The sequence below is a fragment of the Rutilus rutilus genome (assembly GCF_951802725.1).
Source record: "Rutilus rutilus genome assembly, chromosome: 8".
In the NCBI taxonomy this organism is placed as follows: domain Eukaryota; kingdom Metazoa; phylum Chordata; class Actinopteri; order Cypriniformes; family Leuciscidae; genus Rutilus; species Rutilus rutilus.
In genome coordinates, this window is record NC_140222.1 from 26,184,627 (window position 1) to 26,205,309 (window position 20,683).

General features: G+C 36.3%; 1 protein-coding gene across 8 annotated transcripts in view; it reads right to left on the reverse strand.

Annotated features, from left to right (window-relative positions):
• nfia (nuclear factor I/A) overlaps positions 1-20,683 on the reverse strand; it is a 153,623-nt gene that overhangs the window by 115,812 nt on the left and 17,128 nt on the right. The window contains exon 1 of one of the 8 annotated variants that reach the window (XM_084417786.1): positions 1,629-2,519. The exons of 4 other annotated variants lie outside the window; for them this stretch is intronic. In XM_084417786.1, coding sequence (XP_084273912.1) covers positions 1,629-1,655 — 27 coding nt within the window. In that variant the 5' untranslated portion in view covers positions 1,656-2,519. Of the gene's footprint in view, positions 1-1,628; positions 2,520-20,683 lie in introns of those variants that run through there. 3 more of the 8 variants (XM_084417787.1, XM_084417790.1, XM_084417791.1) reach the window with 3 other exon arrangements.

Below are 20,683 nucleotides of genomic sequence, written 5' to 3' on the forward strand. Positions count from 1 at the left end.
GAATGAATTTTGACTTATTTTTAATAAGTACTGTTAGTAACAAATATTTATAGTCAAGTAAATAAAATATATGAGCTGCATGTGAGTTTTTATGTGAGGTGTCAGTTAGCGATAATGTGTCACATTTATAGTGATTGACAAATTATCAAAAGCTTCCCTACGGTTCTGCATGGATTAACAGAAGTAAATAAGCCCTAAAAGAACTTTTGCAAACAAACCCAAGACTTGCATTATCAAATCTATGAAAAGACGACTTAAAGTTTGAGCTTTCTCAGCTCGTCTTTCTGTGCACATTACACATAATTTGTCTTTTTTCGCATGAATCCTCTCCAGTGTCTCCAAACAGACTGTAACTAACATGGTCAAAAGAACGGCCCTATACGTGACACAATACTGAGGCCTTCTCCTTTGTTTTGTGCATTCAATAAAACGCATTTAACCAAACAGTTTAAAATCACATCAAGTCTACAGTATAACACTACAGCTTTTCCAGACCTGTCACCTCACTTCACCTGCCACCATGATTCAGACAACGACTGGATTTCTTTTTAAACCTCCTTTAACCCTCTCGGTTGCTGTTAAACTTTATTCCACTTTAGTTTTTATTCTGTGCCGATTACAAAAGTACGATAAAGCCACAAACAAACACCCCTATGCTTAGGTTATCAGACATGACAGCACCAAAGCTAAAACAGTCTCAACTTTTTTATGACACTATATATATATATATATATATATATATATATATATATATAGTTATATGACAGCGAAGTTTGCAAAAATCTAATCAAAGAGTTTCTGATGACTGGAGAAGAAAAAGTCTCATATAAGATAGCAGAATTATTGCTGGAAGCTGGTTTAAACTAAAGTTAAAACTGTAAACGGCATAGTTGTATGTATTGATATTTAATAGAAAAAAGCAACTAAATATGACAATTCTGCTTTAAAGGTGTGTGCTGTTTTAAACTTAAATGGTCATACTCTTAAAAAATAGTTCCTTAATAGAACCAACAAGAAAAACAGTCTGATCTCACAGTAGAACCTTTTAAAGTCCTGCAAAGAGTTTTTTATTTTGCATTTCTTTAAATTTCTGGTGCTTTAAAGAACTTAAAAGTCCAGTGTACTGGTCTGAAAAACTTACAAACGTGACATCAAAAACTTTTCCAAAAAAAAGGAAAAACCTAAAGCAACTTATTTACAGAGTTTTCTTTTTTTGTTGTTCTTTTTTTTTTTTTGCTGAAACTGTTAAATAACTTTATTTTTAACAGTGTAACCAAATCAACTGTGCATAACGTTGACTCTGCAGGATTAGAGAAACGTTTTCTTTCATGCACAGCACTATTTAAAGCTTAACTTGCTACATAAAATCAACGTCTCTCCATACGCAAACGCGGCTATAGAATAAAATACCACTGTAAATAAATGTGCATAAGAAACATATATGTGTGTGTGAGGTGGGCGCCATACGCCATGTGGTAGTTCAGTTGGCTCTGTCAGAGCAGAAATGCCTTACTACACACTAAGTAACTTGTCTTAAGCAAAGGTTAGCCCCTATCCGTGCCGTCCCGGCCAAAGACACCGCTCAAATACAACAAACAGAGTTAATAATAGACGAAAATGTCACTTACCTGTGTTAGGCATAGCGGAGAATACATATCTGTCGGTTTTAACTCTTGAATAGGCGATGTTGTGTGTGTGTGTGCGTGTGTGTGTGTGTGTGTGTGTGAGTGAGTGAGGGTGTGTATGTGTGGATGTATGGGCTGTGTATGTATATGTGTGTATGAAAAGAGAAAAAAAAGAGAGACAGAGAAGAAGGGAGAGAGGGAAAATAAAGCCTTGCTTCTTGCTTTCACATTTCCAACTCTGCGAAGTGCGCGCGACGCTTCAGCGCTCCATAGAGCTGAACTTTAACCCCGCCTCGAGTTACACACATCTACTGTACTGTACTGTTAAAGCCGTATATCCAAACTTTCGGCATTATCATCAACTGTAGCAAAGAGAAAAGTCCCGACGACGGACGGATGGATGGAAGTACAGTACACGGAGATTTCATAGAGCCATGAGTGAAACTGTGGTGATGAACCGCCGAAAGGAGCGATTATTTCATCTTGCGGGCATTTCAATAGAAACAAAAAGATAGAAAAAGTTGTCCGGATGCGTTACAAAAGTCGCGTTTGATTCATTCTTCGCTGTCTCTTATAGCGCCGCGCCGCGCGCTTGCATCCGCCGTGAGGCATGTGGCGGTGCGAAGCAAAACTGAAGCGGATTTACGAGCAGCGAGGAGGGCTCGGCATGCTTAGGAAGATTGTAATATCCTTAAAACCCCCTGTTGCAAAAGCTGCCACTTGTGTCGTGGTTAGTTTCGACCTGAGAGAGAGAGAGAGAGAAAGAGAGAGAGGGAGGAAAAAAAGTGAAGCGCGCACGATTCGAGTCCGCTGAGACGAAGCTCCCGTTCAAACTCTTGGGCTCTCCCATCAGCACAGCGCCCTCAATATCGGCACGAGAGTCATACACATGCGGGACAGGAGAAATATGCACTCCCAATGCCGCTGCACTTCGTAAACATGAAGTATTGTAATGCAGAAAGTGTGATAATGCATTTAACTTGCATGTTTTGACATTCTATTACCGCTTTATTTTAAACACAAAGCCTAAAATAAACGAGTAGGCTACTTTACATAAAGAAACGTTTGGAATAATAAGACGTTCGTATTGCATTCACTGCCATCAGTAGTGTGTCGTCAAATTATAAAATCATTTTCAGATTTAACATATCAGCAAATAAATGTAATGCAATTCTTGCAAAAAGCGCAGTAGCCTATAGGCTAAGTGCAATCAAATAACTGCTTCTACATGCATATTAAATATATTTTAAAAGCACTAAGTAAAATGTAACAACATTTAATAATACAAAAATAACTGATTGTATAGCGACATGCTTAATGCGTAAGACGAACAACCAATCAGTAAATGAATGAAGTCTCACGAGCCTTAATTACAGTTCTTGCTTCATTTCGAGACGGGCATGACGAAGGCAATAACTTTAGTTAGTACGCGAGATTCATACTTATTGATAATTATTTTGACTCACTAAAAGAATCAGTTCAAAAGAGTCAATCGTCTGGGAATCGCTGTATGTAGTTGATTCACTAAAAAGAGTCGGCTCAAAAGAGTCATTCGTTCGGGAATCGGAATACATTATTCGCGCTCAGTGTTTTTTTTAATCAAGTAAAAATAACTAATTCATTCAGTACGCTAATAGTACTATACTGATCGCGCAATGTTTATGATTCACTAAAACGAACTAAATAGAAAGTCATCAAATTTCTCAGGACAAATCGCTTAGCTAATAAAAAAATAAAAACATTCTGCAATAAACCAATGTTTTTTTCTTTCTTCATGCTCACGTAATATGTCTATTCGACCCCAAGTAGGCTATAGTAGTATTTCTATCTGCACGTGATCAGTATTGTTTTACAATATTTTGAAACGGCCAGTTTAAGCACCAATGTTTTCAGTATCATCTTCCACTTCTGTGAGCCCCGTCATGAACGTATTGATATGCGGCTGACAGGTTCCTTAACAGCATATGCCTATAATTAATACGCCTATTTATATCTGGGATTTTGATATTTCAAAGAGCCATTGGGAAACACCACACAAAATGAAGCAGCGTGTTTTCAAAAACGTCAAACCTTAAACAGGGTCATGATTTAAAAAAACAAGGTGGACACTGATGGACAAGAAAGCGACTGCCAATGCAATGTTATGTTTCTAATCACGTGTGCCGTACGTGCAAACATCATTAATAAGAAAACCTGGTTCGTGTAATTAGTTTGGTTGGCACTCAACGCAGTTTTATTATTAACCACGCAACTACTCTCGCTGTAAGTCAATCGGGCGCCCCCTAGAAAACGGATCCATTTACAGAAAGTGTTTCAGAAATACAGGATGGTATTCTAAACGAGATATCAATCTGTTGGGAAATAAAATAATAATAATAAAAAAAAAACACTATATTCCAGAAAGCAAGCATATGATGTGCATACATGTATCGAGATTTATGAGCATTAAACCGTGAAACAAACACCAAAGGTGCGTTTTGTCAAATGCAAAATAGGTGATAATTAACATAGCACCGTGTGTGATAGAAATGATAGGAAACTGCATATTAATTATGCTCGCAACTCACAGTCACACTAACTTGCTGCAGGTGCAGGTCCGTCCCTCTGGCGTTTTCATGAGCTACTCTGTGATTGGGCAAAACACTGAAATTCAAAGCTCACAGTACCGTCGCTATTGGGCAAGTTTCACACGCACGCATGTGACAGCAACCACTCCTAGACAGACACTCGGGATCTCGGCAAACAGCCTCGCGGAACACAAATAAATTAGATTGGGAAAAGAGAGAGAGAGAGAGAGAGAGAGAGAGAGAGAGAGAGAGAGAGCGCTTATCTTCACGATATCAGACTTTTTTTTGACAGCCTGACGAGAATGCAATCTGTGCAACACTGTCAGTCAAACCTGACGTTGACGTGTCGTTTCAAACTTTACGATGTGCTACTAAAAAAACGATTTAAATGGGGAAAATAATAGACATAATACCAATTATACTGTATTTATTCTTTCCAAACATCTTGTATGGTCTTGACCTTGAACAAAAGGGAAGTGACAGCTGAACTATAATCCTGTCAATCTTGTAGACTATATATTATATAGTTTTCTTAAATTTAACTTGAGGTTGCAATGCAATTTATTAGCACTTAAAGACCTTCTCTGATAGAGTATTTAAAACATTTAAAGAAACTTGCTTTAAAAATGAACGAATGACCCTTAAACACTCATAAACATACAAACGCTCATTATGGCACTTATGCAAAGAAAAACTGGTTCTTGCTGTTGTCCAAAAATAATAATAATAATTATTCACTCCTGGATATTTTGACAGGTATCCAGTCGTGCACTTTAACCGCATTCTGTAGAACAAAAGTTGCAACAATCCTAATTTGAATGGGAACTTAAGAACGTTTCTCGTCATCTCGCTTGTGAAGTCATGAAAAGGGAGTCGCGTGGCAGCGTTCATTTTAACACATGAACCGCGTGTCGAAAAGGCAGTCACCTGTATTTAATCATGCAGCCTTTACAACTTCAAAACGGCCTAGAAACGTCAAGAGAACTGGATCAATGAATCCAACAGGCCTAATCAGATTTTCACACTGTAATGTTTTCAGAAATTAAATGTAACCATCAAATATTTGTTGATGTGTGGAGCATCTTCAAATTCCCAATCAGGCCTAAATGTGCTTAGGTCTGAATTCAAAGTTATAACAGCCTTGCATTCAGACGTCATTTAATTTAGATTTACGCATTGATTTCAGCACTGATTGGCTGAACAGCGCCTAAAGGCCTGATGACGAACTTTAAGTTGGCGGGAAGAGTCAGGTGAACTGAAAACTATCAAACAAAAACAAAAAAGCAGTTAAGTATATTATATTTTTTTAAATCAGTGACAATATATGTAGATTAGAGAAATTCACGACATTCTGTGTCAAACTTTATATTCACTTTGAAATAGTTTAAATTAATGCCATTGAACGATTATCTAAATTAGGCTACCTTGAATATTTAACACTATTAGGTTTAAATATGGCATTTTATTCAGACTCTATATAGACAGACAGTAGTCCTATTTTAAATCGTGGTGTTATATATAAAATGAATATATTAACCAAAAATTGTTGTGTTGTCTATAAACAATGAGTTACAAAACCTACACCGTTTGTTCAGGTTTATTTTCCATCGAATGTTACCAAGCATTCAATCTCGAATAAAACAAATTACAAAAACTTTTAGAATAAAATAATTCAATTTATAATAAAATTCTAAAATTCACATATTTGTCTCGTTTAATTGTGGCAGACATTAGAGACGCCTTTAAAGCATTTTCTGCCAAGTTCTAGGAGAAGCCACTGAATGCCAAGGCAACTGTGCCAAGGCTTTTGGAGGCAGAGTGGCAAAGACGAGGCAAAAACGGCAGTGTGTAAAGGACAACGGAGCGAACTAGGGATTTAACTCTTCGAAAGAAACCAGAATTTGGGTTTTATGGTGCATTTTCAGCTCATTGTTAAGTCACGGGATCAAATCAGGTATAAGGCACCTATAATCAACTTGGATGGAGCTTCTTCTCAACTTGAGTGTGTGGACGTGAGTACAAATCGCTTTTTTATTCGAGATTAAAACAAGAAAAAAGACAATATGCGAGGTCTTATTTGAGAATCCGTTCGGGCTTTAGCGGGTGCGAAAGCACACCGATGCCAGACGAGTCTGCAAGAGTAAATGTGTGTGTGTGTGTGTGAGAGAGAGAGCAAGAGAGAGAGAGGGAGTGTGTGTGTGTGTGTGTGTGTGTGTGGGGAGGAAAAAATGTGCGCTGAAGTTTCGCTGCACATCTCGATAGTCTTCAGGGGTAAAATTGCTTAAAACTCAGCGTTAGATCGCCATCTAATGAAAAACCACCCTCAAACTTATTGTGTAGAAAGTATAGCCTAAATAACGCAGCAGGTTTTTTATTTGGCTATCACTGAATTAATGTTGTTTATCATTTTAATATTAGCCAAAAGCAGTAAAGCAAGCACATCTAAATTTATGTATAGCTGCGGAAAATACATAAATTTCCATTACAATAATAAAAAAAGAAGTGTAGCATAGCCTATTTATCACGAAAAAAATTCGGAAGGTGTCAATATTGCATTTGAAAATGTATATTCGCGTGCACTTCTCAAAAAGTACGTGCCTTAATTTATATGCAAATAAATTAAAGCAGCAACTCGAAATATTGACATATTTAAACGAGTGTAGGCTAGTTTGCATGAAGGCATTCTTGTCAAAATCACCCGTAGACTCTTTATGCAGGATGCGTCAGTTGAAAACTAATTGTAAAATGATGAGTTCCAGCTCAAATCATACTCAAATATAACAAAACAATAAAACACAATGCAAATGAGTTAAGGGAAATTATAGCGAGAGATACACACATAGGCTACATATAAAGATGAATAAATCTTATGTGAAAAATACGCTTTCCCTGTAACCATATTGACCATTAAAAAAAGAGGTAAATGTGAAATAATGTAACATCTAAATAATATAACATCCATAGATAAAATGATACTACCATAATATATACAGATACATAGCCTAGATAAAATTACGCTACCATGTAAACCCAAATAAGTTAAAATATGCACTACAAGTTATGTAAATAAACAATCATATTATTATTAAAATAAAGATTTATCACCATTATTACTATACCTCATACATATAATACCAAAATATTTTGTCATACAAACCATTAGGCATTTTATCATTATTAATATCGTCGTTGTTATAATTATAAATACGATTTGGAATATAACTGATTATTTATAATAGACTCAATGCTCATCATTGATTTAGCCCGACTTCCTCCATTCTATCCGATCAGGCATCAAATATAGGTAGAGACTCCACCTAGAGGCTGTGATCTGAACTGACAGGACTCCAAACAACATCAAAATCTAGTCTTGTAGGCTACCTTTACTAAGTGTGTGTGTGCACGCATAAGTCAACCTTACCTTTCCAGACACACTTGTAAAATATAATTCATAAATTGCAATGGGATCAGTAGCCTAATTGTCAAAAGCTTTGCTTAAGAGCATTTAAAGAGTAAATACATAATATTGTGTGTGGAAAATATGTTTGGTAAGCAGAAAATGGTTTATTGTAATATAACTACTGTATTATTTTGACAAGTAATTATTATAATACATATGATCAACGTTTTTGTTGAACCATGTTCAGAGCAGTTCATCAGTCAAATGACGGTGTCTAAAATATATAGAATATTTAGCACTGTAATAAAAATTGGCTGCCTTAAATTTAAGTACAATCAACTTGGATGTTTAAGTAATTTCAACTTAAATTACATTCAACTGATTTAAAAAAAATAAGTTGAAAATTGCTTAACGTATTTTGATGAGTTAAAGCAATGTTAAAACATATGTCGCCATAACTTATTGATCATAATTGTTTACAGCGTACTATATTTCAGTAATGAAAAGCCAATGCAGAGCGAATCTTAACAGTTCAAACTAATGTTTGGCTTCTTTCTGAATGATCTGGAGTAGAGAGTGAACTGGAGATGTGTAACTAATTCACCTTTTTTTCTTGCATTCCATTAAAAGCCACAAGAGGGTGATCTTTCTATACAGAAGCCCTTTTGATATCCGGTCTGTAACCGTGAGCCCTCCTTCCAGTTCAGCAAGAGTGTTTTGTCCATCAATGCTGAACTTAAACCGCTTCTGAATGTTGTCAAATATCACATGCACTGCAATAAAGAAATGCTGGAAATCATGACAAACATTTCTCGTTTGTATTTTAAAAAAAAAAGATGCACATTTTTCTCTTTACGTTCACTCAAATGAGGCCGGTGTTCGGGAATGATAAACTCGGTGGCTATCCAAATGTAAGCTCGGGAGTCCCACGCTCAGACGGCACACACCTGGAGCTTCGGCACTGTGGGGCAGGATTTTTGTGGAATGGGGGGTGGATGAGGGGATTGTGTGGAGTCGCTGGATCCGGGGCTACAGTTCTCATTAGGCAGCCGGAGGGTAATAACATTATCCAGCACCATAGCAGCTTGCCTTCGGGGCTTTGCCAAGCCGGGCCTTATGAATAAACAACAAGAAACACGACAGAGGATCCCCTTACTCTACCTCTATTGTGCTTTTAAATAGGCTGAAGCTTTAATACACTCAGTTTGCACGTCTACAAAACGACAGGTGACTTTTAAAACGGGACGGAAAACATGTATAAAATGGTAGAAATGTATTTTAGAGAAATATTCTGGGTTCAGTACAAGTACCTCCAAAAATGTATTTCACAATGGAAGTGAATTGGGTATAGTATAGGCAAAAGATGTTAACAATATGAGTGTTTACATATTTTAGAGTGAAATAAAAATCATCTGCTAACCATAAGCGTTGACACTGTTGATTACCTCCAAAAATTTATTTCTTAAAAGAAAAAAATCTGTTACAGCGAGGCAGATACAATGGAAATTAACCTGTAAATTAAGTGTTAAAATATTCACAGTTTTATTAGTACAGCCACAAAACATAAACAATGAGTGGTAACGTAATTTCAGTGTGATAAAATCATTTACTAGCCTTTTCTGCACTGTAAAAAAGAAAAATTGCTGCCTTAAATTTTTTAAGTACAATCAACTTGGATGTTTAAGTCATTTCAACTTAAACGACATTAAACTGACTTTAAAAAAAATGAGTTGAATTTTGTATGACATAAAAAAAGTTGAAAATTGCTTAACTTGCAGTATTTTGATGAGTTAAACATGTTGTCATAACTTATTGATCATATCATTTTTTACAGTGTGTGTAAAGCTAATTTCGCACACTTTGTCGCCACAAAAATGCTTTAAACAACTGTAAAATTATGGTTTAAACAGCTTTACAGCTCAAATACACAAGTTCCAACAGAAGAATTGATCTAAGTACTTTAATGAAATTATAAGATTCATTTTTCAGCTTTTAACCCCTCAAAAAAATTGTAAGTGCCTCCTGTAACCTTGATATTTGTTTTTGTTTTTTATAGAAATGAGGGACACGATCATTTTTGAAGTTATCAACATTATGCCAACAGTGTTGTTTTAGTATTATTTAAATACTATTATAGTGTTTTTAACTTTCATACTTTCAGTTTTCATTTCAATTTTAGCGTTTGAGTAATTTACATGCTCATCATTTTTATTAGTACACTGTAAAAAATTTCTAACCCTCCCAAATCAAAAATTTCAAGTGACCGATAACATCTAAATTTTTCAATTGGCTCAAGTGAAAATCTGTAAATTAAATTTGATAATTTACAGAATTTCACTTGGGCCAATTGAAAAATTTAGATGTTATCGGTCACTTGAAATTTTTGATTTGGGAGGGTTAGAATTTTTTTACAGTGTATGTTTTTTTCTAATATTTCTAATTCATTTTTATTTCAGTTCTTAGATTTAATCATTTTAGTACTTCAACTCAAACTTATTTTATTTCAGTTAGGCCTAGTTGTCGAGGATACTTCTCTATTTTTCATGATTTTTCAAGTTCTTCATCGACTATTTATATTTTATTTCAGCCTTATTTCAATGAAAACAATTTCTTAAAAGTTTTTGTTTTTAGTCAAAAATAACAACACTGCATGCCACAATTCCAGTCGACTGAGCTTAACTTTTTTGTAAACAATTATATGATCAATGTTTTTTACTTTTTTAAAAAAATTTACTTTTAAAATTTTAAGTTATACAAGATTCAGTTTAATGTAATTTAAGTTGAGATGACTTAAACATCCAAGTTGATAGTACTTGAAAAATTTAAGGCAGCAACTTTTTTCTTTTTACAGTGTATTGCATTGGAATGTTCCTTTAATATGTAATTTTTGTAAAAAATAATAATAATAGAATTAAACCAGTTTTCAATTTTTTTTTTTTTTTTAACTATACGACTTCAAAATGCCCATTGTTCAGTCAGCGTTGAGAGAATGTGTTTGTGTTGGTAAGGGTGAGACGGGGTGGGGGAGGAGTGCTGGTGCTGGTTTGGAAGCAGTGGGCTCCACCTGCTGCCACAGAGATGCCAGCGCTGGAATATGGCCAGGATTGGCCCACAGTCTCTCTCTCTCACACACACACACACACACACACACACACACACACACACGGGAGATCTGTGAGTCAGGCCTGCACAGCTCTCTCCTCATTCACAAACACAAGCTAGCAGGCACGACTCGATTCGCGGTGTTTTGTTCAATAAATAAAACTGTTTCCTCCAAGCGCCACAAATACTGTGAACAACAGGACTGATGTGGCGTTTAAAGAGCGATTGGGCGTAGATTAATGAAGAGTGGTGCTTACGACGGTTCTAATGAGTGCGGTGCGCTGCAGACAGAGGCCTTGATAAGACGAGAGGCAATTGTGAGAATAAAGAGGAGTGAAAGGAGACAGATGGGCCTTACGACGGTGTGAGAAGACAGGAAACACACACACACACACACACACACACACACACACACACAAGAGGAGCCATGTAGAGTATCTTGATGACTGTGTGTGTTACAATCTTCTTCTTTAAAACCACACAGGGATGATGTGACGTCAAGTAAAAAACAAAACGCTAAAGTGCAGATTTTTTTATTAATATATTTTTTTTAAAGGGAAGCAAGATATATTGTTTAATTATTATTATTATTCCTTATTTAATTAGGCTGATAGCGAAAGTATGGTCCATTTTTATTAATTGTCTTGACTACTGAATATACAAAAGTTTCTGCATACAGATTTTTAGAGAATATATAGAGAATGCACTCAATTTCTTGTTAATGAAATTAAAAAGTTTAGGGTCAGTATTTGTTTTTTGAAAGATATTAAAACTATTATTCAGCAAGGGCACTTTAAATTGATCAAAATTGGCAGTAAAGACATCTCTACTGATACAAAAATATATATATTGAACTTTCTATTCATCAAAGAATCCTGAAAAATAGTATCACGTAATAGTAGAGTATGTTTCCACAAAATATTAAGCAGCACAACTGTTTTCAACATTGATAATAATAAGAAATGTTTTTTGAGCAGCAAATCAGAATGCTTTCTGAAGGATCATGTGACACTGAAGTAATTCAGCTTTGAATCACAGGAATAAAATACATTTCAAAATGTATTAAGATAGAAAACTATTATTTTAAATTGTAATAATATTTTACAATATTACTGTTTTTACTGTATCTTTGATCAAGTAAATGCAGCAAAAGAGACTTCTTGACAACTTTTGAACGGTGGTTTATATTGAAGAATTAAGTATAATTAGAAAGAACTTATACTTAACATTAATAACGCATATGACTTTTCCAGGTATTTATGATTACTGGATAAAGAAAAAAAAATAACAGATTGAACTCACAAAGAGTAATTTCTAGCTGATTAAATATTTGAAAGCTGTGCATAACAAATCATATTTGATTTCACAATGACTTTCCATTACTAAAAAAAAAAAAAAAAAAATCCAGGATTGGAAATCCTTATTTCAAAACTATGATTTTTCCAGTTTTCCATGAATGTGGGAACCGTGAGCTATCCTCCATTTTCACAGAACATTAAAATATTTATGTATCTACTACCAAAATGAATAACATCGTGACTTTTTTGAGATTAATCATTTATATAATTTTTTCAGGCCTGAATTTATTTATTTTCAGAGACATTTCCAGGTTTCTAGAACCGTGGGAATCCTGCATTTTTATGTACAATTAAATGTATTTTAATTATTTAAATTGAGGCGTGCAAAATTCTCATTAAATGCGTCATTTAAAAAATAAAAATAAACAAAACAGAATGTTAATGACATTGGCAATTATATTGATTATCAGTCATACCAAAATATACACCCTAAATCAGTGCAACCTTAAACTGAATATGTGGGAATTCAGTTCTAAGAAATCATGCCACACATGTCCAGCAACGTCCAGCACTCACGGAGAGTCTTTCTTAAAAAACAAGCCTCCGGGCAAGTACGGTCCATATGCAAGCTGTTGAAATAGCCAGGCATATGCTGGGTATATATAACACGTTTTCACCCTCCCCCTCATTCCTTCTGTTTGATCGCAGCACAGACCGCCAGGAGCACACCAGACCGCATGCTCACTGTTCACCGCATACGTGCGTTCATTCAGCACAGATACGGCCGCGTAAAGGACGCCAACATCAATGGAGAGAGTCACGTGAGAACGCAAAGGCATCACGAACGCAAACAGCCGCACATACACAGACAAACAGATGTGCAAGGCAACCTACCCACCCTAAACGCTTTAAAAAACACTACGAGACACCTGACAGCTGTTCTCGGCTGGCGGGGTGGGGGGGACGAAGAGGGAAGGATTTGCAGCTCGGAGCACACAGCTGGATATGGAAACAACTCCCTCTCCCAACATACACACGCTCGGCTCTCAGCGTGCAGGAACCGACAGGTGACGGAGATGAAAATTAACTACAAGCACGATCCCAAGAGAATTCCCTTATTACACCACTGAAAATCCTTCGACACAAGCGACTCTGTTGATCGCTACACGAATCATGCCATTCCAAGACTGATCTCTCTCTTCAATCATTTCCTGTCTTCTGGAGGAAATGTGCTTATTTGAGTTTATGTTTGAGCTGGCATAATAAGAGATCACATAATGTGATGTATTTGAATTTTGACGTTTAATTTATTAACATTATTTTTCTAGGCCTGAAAGAACTTTAATATTCTGTGACTTTTTTAGGTTTCTGTGACCATGGATTACCAACATTCTCATTGTAATATTAAATATAACAAAATATTGAAAAGTTGAAGAATGAAAAATTCTCATCAAGGCACTTCATTATGGAAAATTCTTGTTCGCCTTGAAATAAAAAGAGAAAATTCTTGTTTTTATGGAATATTGCAGTAGTTATTATAAATTATTTATCCCAATTTTTTTTTATTCATATGCCCTCATAATCTTTAATCAGAATAACTTCCCCTCCCTCTTGCAGTGACGTGTTTACTGACACGAGGGCGGGACAACCTGTCACTCAAATGAGATCGACCAATAGCAAACCACAACTATCCAATTGATTCCCGATGGACGAAATTAAGTCCCGTCCTACATTTTGTCTTGTTCGAGAAGCCGTTCCACGTGGATATTCGTCACACTAGGGAAGAAAAGACTATCACAAATTTCATGCCGGTTTTAAGTAAAAAAAAAAAAAAGAATAAATTAATACTTTATCAATTAACTTAATAAATCAATAATTTTGGAAATCATACACATGCTCTGCTCTCAGCATGGTAGACTACAAGCACGATCCTAAGCGAATTCCCTTATTACGCCATTGAAATTCCTTCAGTAAAATCGAAATCTATTGATCACTACAGCGATGAAGAGTAGATGCAAATTACACCAGTTCAACACTCTCGCTTCAAACATGTCTTTCTTATATCAGTCCAATAAAGCAGCAGAAGTGGACGAAGGAATAATTGATGACGGGCTTTTGAATCATTGAAAATGAATGCAAACCCAAGGTGGTAATGTGGCCACAACACAAAGTTTTCACAGTTGCAAACTATTTTGAGAAAAAAAAAAAAAACGTTTCTATGCTTGCGTGTGCAGAGAGAGAGAGCTTTTTCACTTGCTTTTGATTTTATTCACTTGCTTTTGTCGGTTGTAAGGACCCTTGAAATTATTTGGCCAAGTGATATGGAACCGTAATGTGGTCGCCAGAGCTTTTAGCTGTGCGTTTACGGGAAAATAACTGCACACCTAAGAATGCTCATCAACCAACCAAAAGCAAGCATTATGTTAGTAACATAAGTGACGTGAGAATGGTCTAACTTTCAACTTGACAATCAGCTTAAGCTGCAGACAGAGCATCAACGAGGTGTCATCCGTCATTTCGATGACGCGCTCCGCAGTCGATGATTTTTAGAGTATCGTGGCTGATGCGCGATCATTAGGCTTTCATGTGTGCGATCAGGGGTATGAGGCAGTGCCAGGCCCATTGTGCCCATCTGCGACAGACAGGCCATTCGGGGGCCCTCTCCTGTGGTGTGACTAACTCATGCCGACAGTGCCAGGGATGAAGAGGGTCCCGGCCCTGCCAAGGGAACCACCATTGCTTGCCTCCACTCAGGGCCGCCTTTGTTGTGGCTTCACTATCTCCCCACAACATGTGCTTCTATCAAACCCACACTGGCAATATCCCACTGAAAAAGAGAAAGAACACGTGAAATCCGCTTTTCGCAGCTATGTGTGTTATGTCTTCATTTGCCATGTGGATCTGTCTATCTCTATTTACTGGAGGAGAGGGATTTATTTCTGTTTGATATGTGTGGTTCATACTGAAATGTATTAATACGGTGAAAGAAGGGAAGGGGCAAAAAAGAATATGGATGCTTTTCTGGTGATCTCACATGGGGGGGCACGCACACAACACACACACACACACACACACACACACACATATATATATATATATATATATTTATTTTTTTTTACATTAATTTCCATACGAAGAGTTCAGATGCAAAAGCCTCTAAGTGCCATCTGAAATTTTCTTCTAGAATGATAATTTTGATCAAGCTCGTATTTTTAAGTTCAGTAATTTCACTTAAATGACAATTCATAGGTCATCTTCAGTGCCATTTAAGTGAAATTACTGAACTTAAATATACGAGCTTGATCAAAATTATCATTCTAGAAGAAAATCTCAGATGGCACTTAGAGGCTTTTGCATCTGAACTCTTCATACATTTTCCAAGAATTTAATACTCATTAAAGATAAATTCTCTTTAAAATGCTTCATTATGACATATATTATTTTAAAGAATAATATTGTGTGTATATATATATATATATATATATATATACACATGACATATATATATATATACACATATATATATATATATACATATATATATATACACACACACATATATATATATATATATATATATATATACATACATAGACACACACACACGCAATTATTATATCTTAAATTTATATAATAAACATTATAGTATAAAACAAAAAAATTTCCACATTTGTTACTCTATTCCCACCAAAAAATGATTTGGAACCATTAATGTGCTTGTAAGACTTTGACTTCTGTTTTAGAGTAATGTCTCCCTCTAATGGTCAATGACGGCAATTGCACTAAAATAGAGCAATTAAACTGGACTGTTATGCTCTATATAATCTACACAACACATCAATATTGATATGCAAAAAAAAGCAAGCCTTTCTATTTATTAAATGTCAATATTAAACTACAGCAACGACAAACTTTGCAATATGAACTTGCTCTTTTTCTCTGCACAGGGCTCTTTCTAGTTCTCCTTAATACTATTCCTTAGGTCAAGACAGGATTGCATGGCTTCCAGAATAAATCCCATGGATTACACTCCCAGCAGCGTCTTTGAACGCAGAAGCACTATGATCTGAGAACAGATGTGCTCATATGTAAGGAGGAATTCCAGTATAATGCTCACACACATCATGTATGCTGCCTTTCTCTTGGCTCCTTTTATTTATATAAACACACCCTACATGTATATGGAAAAGCAACTACATATGTGATCCTTACTGTAAATGTTGGACTATGGTATATTAGTGAGAGCAGAACATACAAGTAAATGTAAGTTGTAAAGTCTTTGTGTGTAAACGGGTTCCTTTGAAGCGTCCCGAAGAGCAATGGTGGATGGGCAGGTAAATTAATGGAAGGCCTTGCCAGAGCAGGAGGGGGATGAACATGGCAGGGGTACAAACCTACAAAGACTTCAGCTGGGGATGAAGGATACAGGTGGAGAATTGGGACAGAGGGACAACATCATTTACTTCACCAGCCCAGTGAGGGGTGCGAGGGGAGCAACAGGGCATGCTGTATGTCATGCTGTACTTCGGTATTGTCCGACTCTGTAAAGAGTTTAAATATGGTATTGAAGGACTTGTAGGAAAAGCTTAGTTGCTTCAGACATATTAGAATGATCTGTATCTAAATAAAAGTTTGCTCTAACAAATGTTTAATTAGAAAATATTAAACATTGAATATTAAACTATTATTTGTAGATATATAAAATGATATTTCTGATGATATATATATATATATATATATATATATATATATATATATATATATATATATATATATACGCATTTCTAAAATGTATAATGATGTACTTAATAAAAACAACATAATTAAGAATTAATGTTAAACGGAATGAAAAAGTGGATGTCAGGGAGTTGCACATTTGGGGAGTTGTATATATAAATATACAATTATATAAAAAGTAAATATAATACCATTATAAATGTAATATATTAAAAATATATCTTTTGAGACATACTGGACAAATATTTCTCTAAATAAATGCTGTATTGCACTAACAAATGGTTCATTTGGAAATATTAAATTAAATATTTCATATAAATATAATTAGAATAAAATGACAATACAATTTAATAATAATTAACATTAAACAGAATAAAAATGAGAGATAGATGTAGTTCATTGACCCGCAGCTACAAAATATGCTCTATATGAAATTACATTAAAATTATAAAATGACTAACACCATGAAACACCATGAAAGAGAATTTATGGCACACAACTTGCTAAACTCTAAAACGTAACATGAGCCACACTGTATACGGCAGGAGCGAAAGTGTGACGGTGTAAAAACACGAGGATCCAAACTCAAGGGAGCGAAGGTGACGGGCGAGGCAGACCACACAGACCTTGGACAAATTAGAGAGGAATGCTGAAGGAAGTGTTTAGTTTTCAGCTTCACTTTCAATAAAGCTGAAGCACAGCATGTGTTTGATTGCACCCCTGTCCGTTCCTGTACACGCATGCGGTCCATCTCTTGCTCTGTCTGCTACCTGAGCCCTCTCCGTATCTAATTTTCTTCATTGCAGCATTAAATGGATGTGCCCTCTTGAAGGAGTGGGTCAGCACTTATTTCCGCACAACTTAATGAAAAGCACATGGCTCGGATCCTGTTTTAGCAAACCTCCTCCTCCCTCTGGTTCATCCATCTCTCACCAAAGTTACTCCAGCTATCTATGGATGATGAACCAAGCTCAACCCTAGAGCTGCACGATTAATCGTTAAAAGATCGCGATCTCGATTCAAACACTGATGCGATCTTATTCCTAAATGACAGTGATGTCAGCGTGCTGCTGCTGACCCAGAGAGAGCAGTTGTCATGTATAGGTACGAAACAGCTTCACAAACAATCTTTTCAACACTACAGTATGGTTATTTATGTTACAAGTACTCAGATTATCACAGAAGTGCTAGGATAAAAGTTTACACTTCAGATTTAGGGCCCTATCTTGCACCCAGCGCAATTGACTTTGTACACCGACGCATGTATCATTCCTATTTTGCACCCGCGCAAAGCGGACTTTTCCCTCCACAGATGCACGTCGGTTAACTAAGAAATACACTTGCGCTCCCCGGGGCGGTTCAGCGCAAAGAGGAGGCGTGTTCCGGCGCAAACGTTCCCTCATGCTATTTTACAGGTTTAGAAAACAATTGCGCCACTGACCGAAAAAAAACTGTTTAAAGTCAGTGGCGCGTTGCGCATGTTATTCATATGCTATTTTAAGGGCGCATGCTTGGCCTTAATCAATGTAGCGTGTGCACAACGCGCATACACTTTGATTCTCTCATCTACACACAGACGCAGCAGTTATCATTTTTGCAAATCATACATTATTACGATAGATAGATAGACATTTTATTATAAAAGCATACATCTAGCTTACACATTTACCCAAATTATCATACGCCTGTTTAACCGAAGTTAATTTGGGTGTGTTTCTCCATCCCCAACGTCTCTGACGAGAACGTCGGTCTCCTCGGCCTTGAACCGCTCCTGGCGTGCGCCTGGCAAATCCGCCGTTATAATAGGAATCCGCTATAGAACAAGCGCGCCTGCTCTTAAAGGGAATGTGAGATGTCGCTCTGATTGGTTTATTTCACGTTACGCCCAAACCACCCCTATGAATAATGAAGCTACTTCAGACCAACCCCTTTTAGATTTGCGCCGGGCGCAAGAGTCATTTATCCCGCCGGGAAAATAGCAACAGCGCCCAAGACCCGCCCACAAAGTTACTTGCGCTTTGCGCTTTGACAGTTGCGTTTCAGATCGTTAAAATAGTGCCCATAAACACTGATGTCTACAGTAGTGATCAAAATAGAGCGAATCACGTTTTGAAAGTAACTTGGTGCTTTAAATAACCATTGTATCATTACATTGTTACACCAGTAGGTGGCGATAAGTGACTAATAAATGTGTTTGTCATTGAATCATTCATTCAAGAGATTGGTTCAAAAACGCTGATTCATCCAGTAATGAAACATTTATGAGTGAGTCATTGAATCATACATTCAAAGTATACTTTGGGCCTTTATATTGCTGTCAATACCACTTAAGACAGAAATACCTTTCCTTATAAGTGAAGGCAACAATGGGAGAAAGCGTAAGCCAAATATGGAGCCAGATTTACTAAACATGGCAAATTAGCGTGGGAGCACAATTCCAAAAAAAAAGTTCTGCGCTTGATCTACTGATGGTATTTCTGTTTTAAGTGGCATTGACAGCAATATAGCAAATTAAGGAACACAGACAGAGACGGATAATTTCCATAATGACCAACACAATCTACCAGTTAGTGTCTGGTTTAAAACGGGCGGTAAATAACGGCGCAAACACCAGTAAATTGACGAGCGCAAACCTTAGTAAATCACCTTGCATGATTCATTTAAATACTCTCCTCCCATACATTTTGCATCTGAAAGTGAAACTCCTACAAAAGCATATGCAATAAGTTCAGCTGCAAAAATAACCATGTCCACGTCATTTCAGTGCTAATTTTTCACTACGCGTCTTTAGTAAATCCTGACATAGTTTTTAGATGCCAAAAGAGGGTTTGTGCTGGCGCAAGCTGTTAGTAAATCTGGCCCATGGTGTCTATAGTCCGTCTTACAATTAAAAGAGCCAATCAGCTGTTTGTTTAACTGGACCAGCCTTAAAAACGCAGTTTTGTTGCACAATTTCAAGCTTCAAATCAAATCATATTCTTAATTTTGATCGTATTGACCAACAATTTTCGACGTGCGAATAGAAAGAACTGCCAATCTAATCTTTTTCATTAATTTGATATGTTACAAAAACTGCCTTCTTCCACCTCAGAAACATTGCTAAGCTACGGGACATGCTTTCTGTTTCTAATGCAGAAAAGACCTCTAGACTGGATGCTCTACTAAATGGTTGTCCTGCATCCTCAAATGCAGCTGCTAGAGTTCTTACTAGGTCAAGAAATAAGAGATATGATCATATAACCACAATTTTATCATCTTCTACACTGGTTACTATTAATTTCTGCATTGATTACAATGTATTGCTACTGACATGTAAGAGCCTAAATGGTTTATCTCCTATGTATTTAACTGATCTTCTATCGCTCTACAATCCATCACGCTCTTTAAGGTCATGAAGGGTATCCAAGTCCACTAAAAAAGGGAAAGCGTTTCCGAATTTGCCTCTGAAACTCTGGAAAAGCCTTCCTGATAATGTTCGGGGCTCAGACACACTCTCCAAGTTTAAATCTAGACTAAAGACACATCTCTTTAGCCAAGCATTCACACAATACATCTCCTACCCTTGCACCTCAGTTATATCAGATCAAATGCACGATTATCTATTGCTTTGAATTTTATGAACAGCAGCTATGCTAATTATTTCCCATTTGCTTTTCCAACCTCTTACGAAGATTTCAGATGACCCAACACCTGTGAAGAGACGACGCCATCTCCTGTGAGGACTTCAGATGGTGCCAATTCAACGAACAACTGACAAATTTCTATATATTGTAATCATTATGATCACAAATTTTAATTGCTTTGACGAGCTCATTGTTTCTACCTAAATGAACACATGATTGATGTTAGCTAATTGCATGATTTGTATTATCTTAGAACTGTACATTTCTGGCATATGGACGTTTGACACAGTCACCTCTGATAAGAGATTACACTAAACTGTAATGTTGAAAC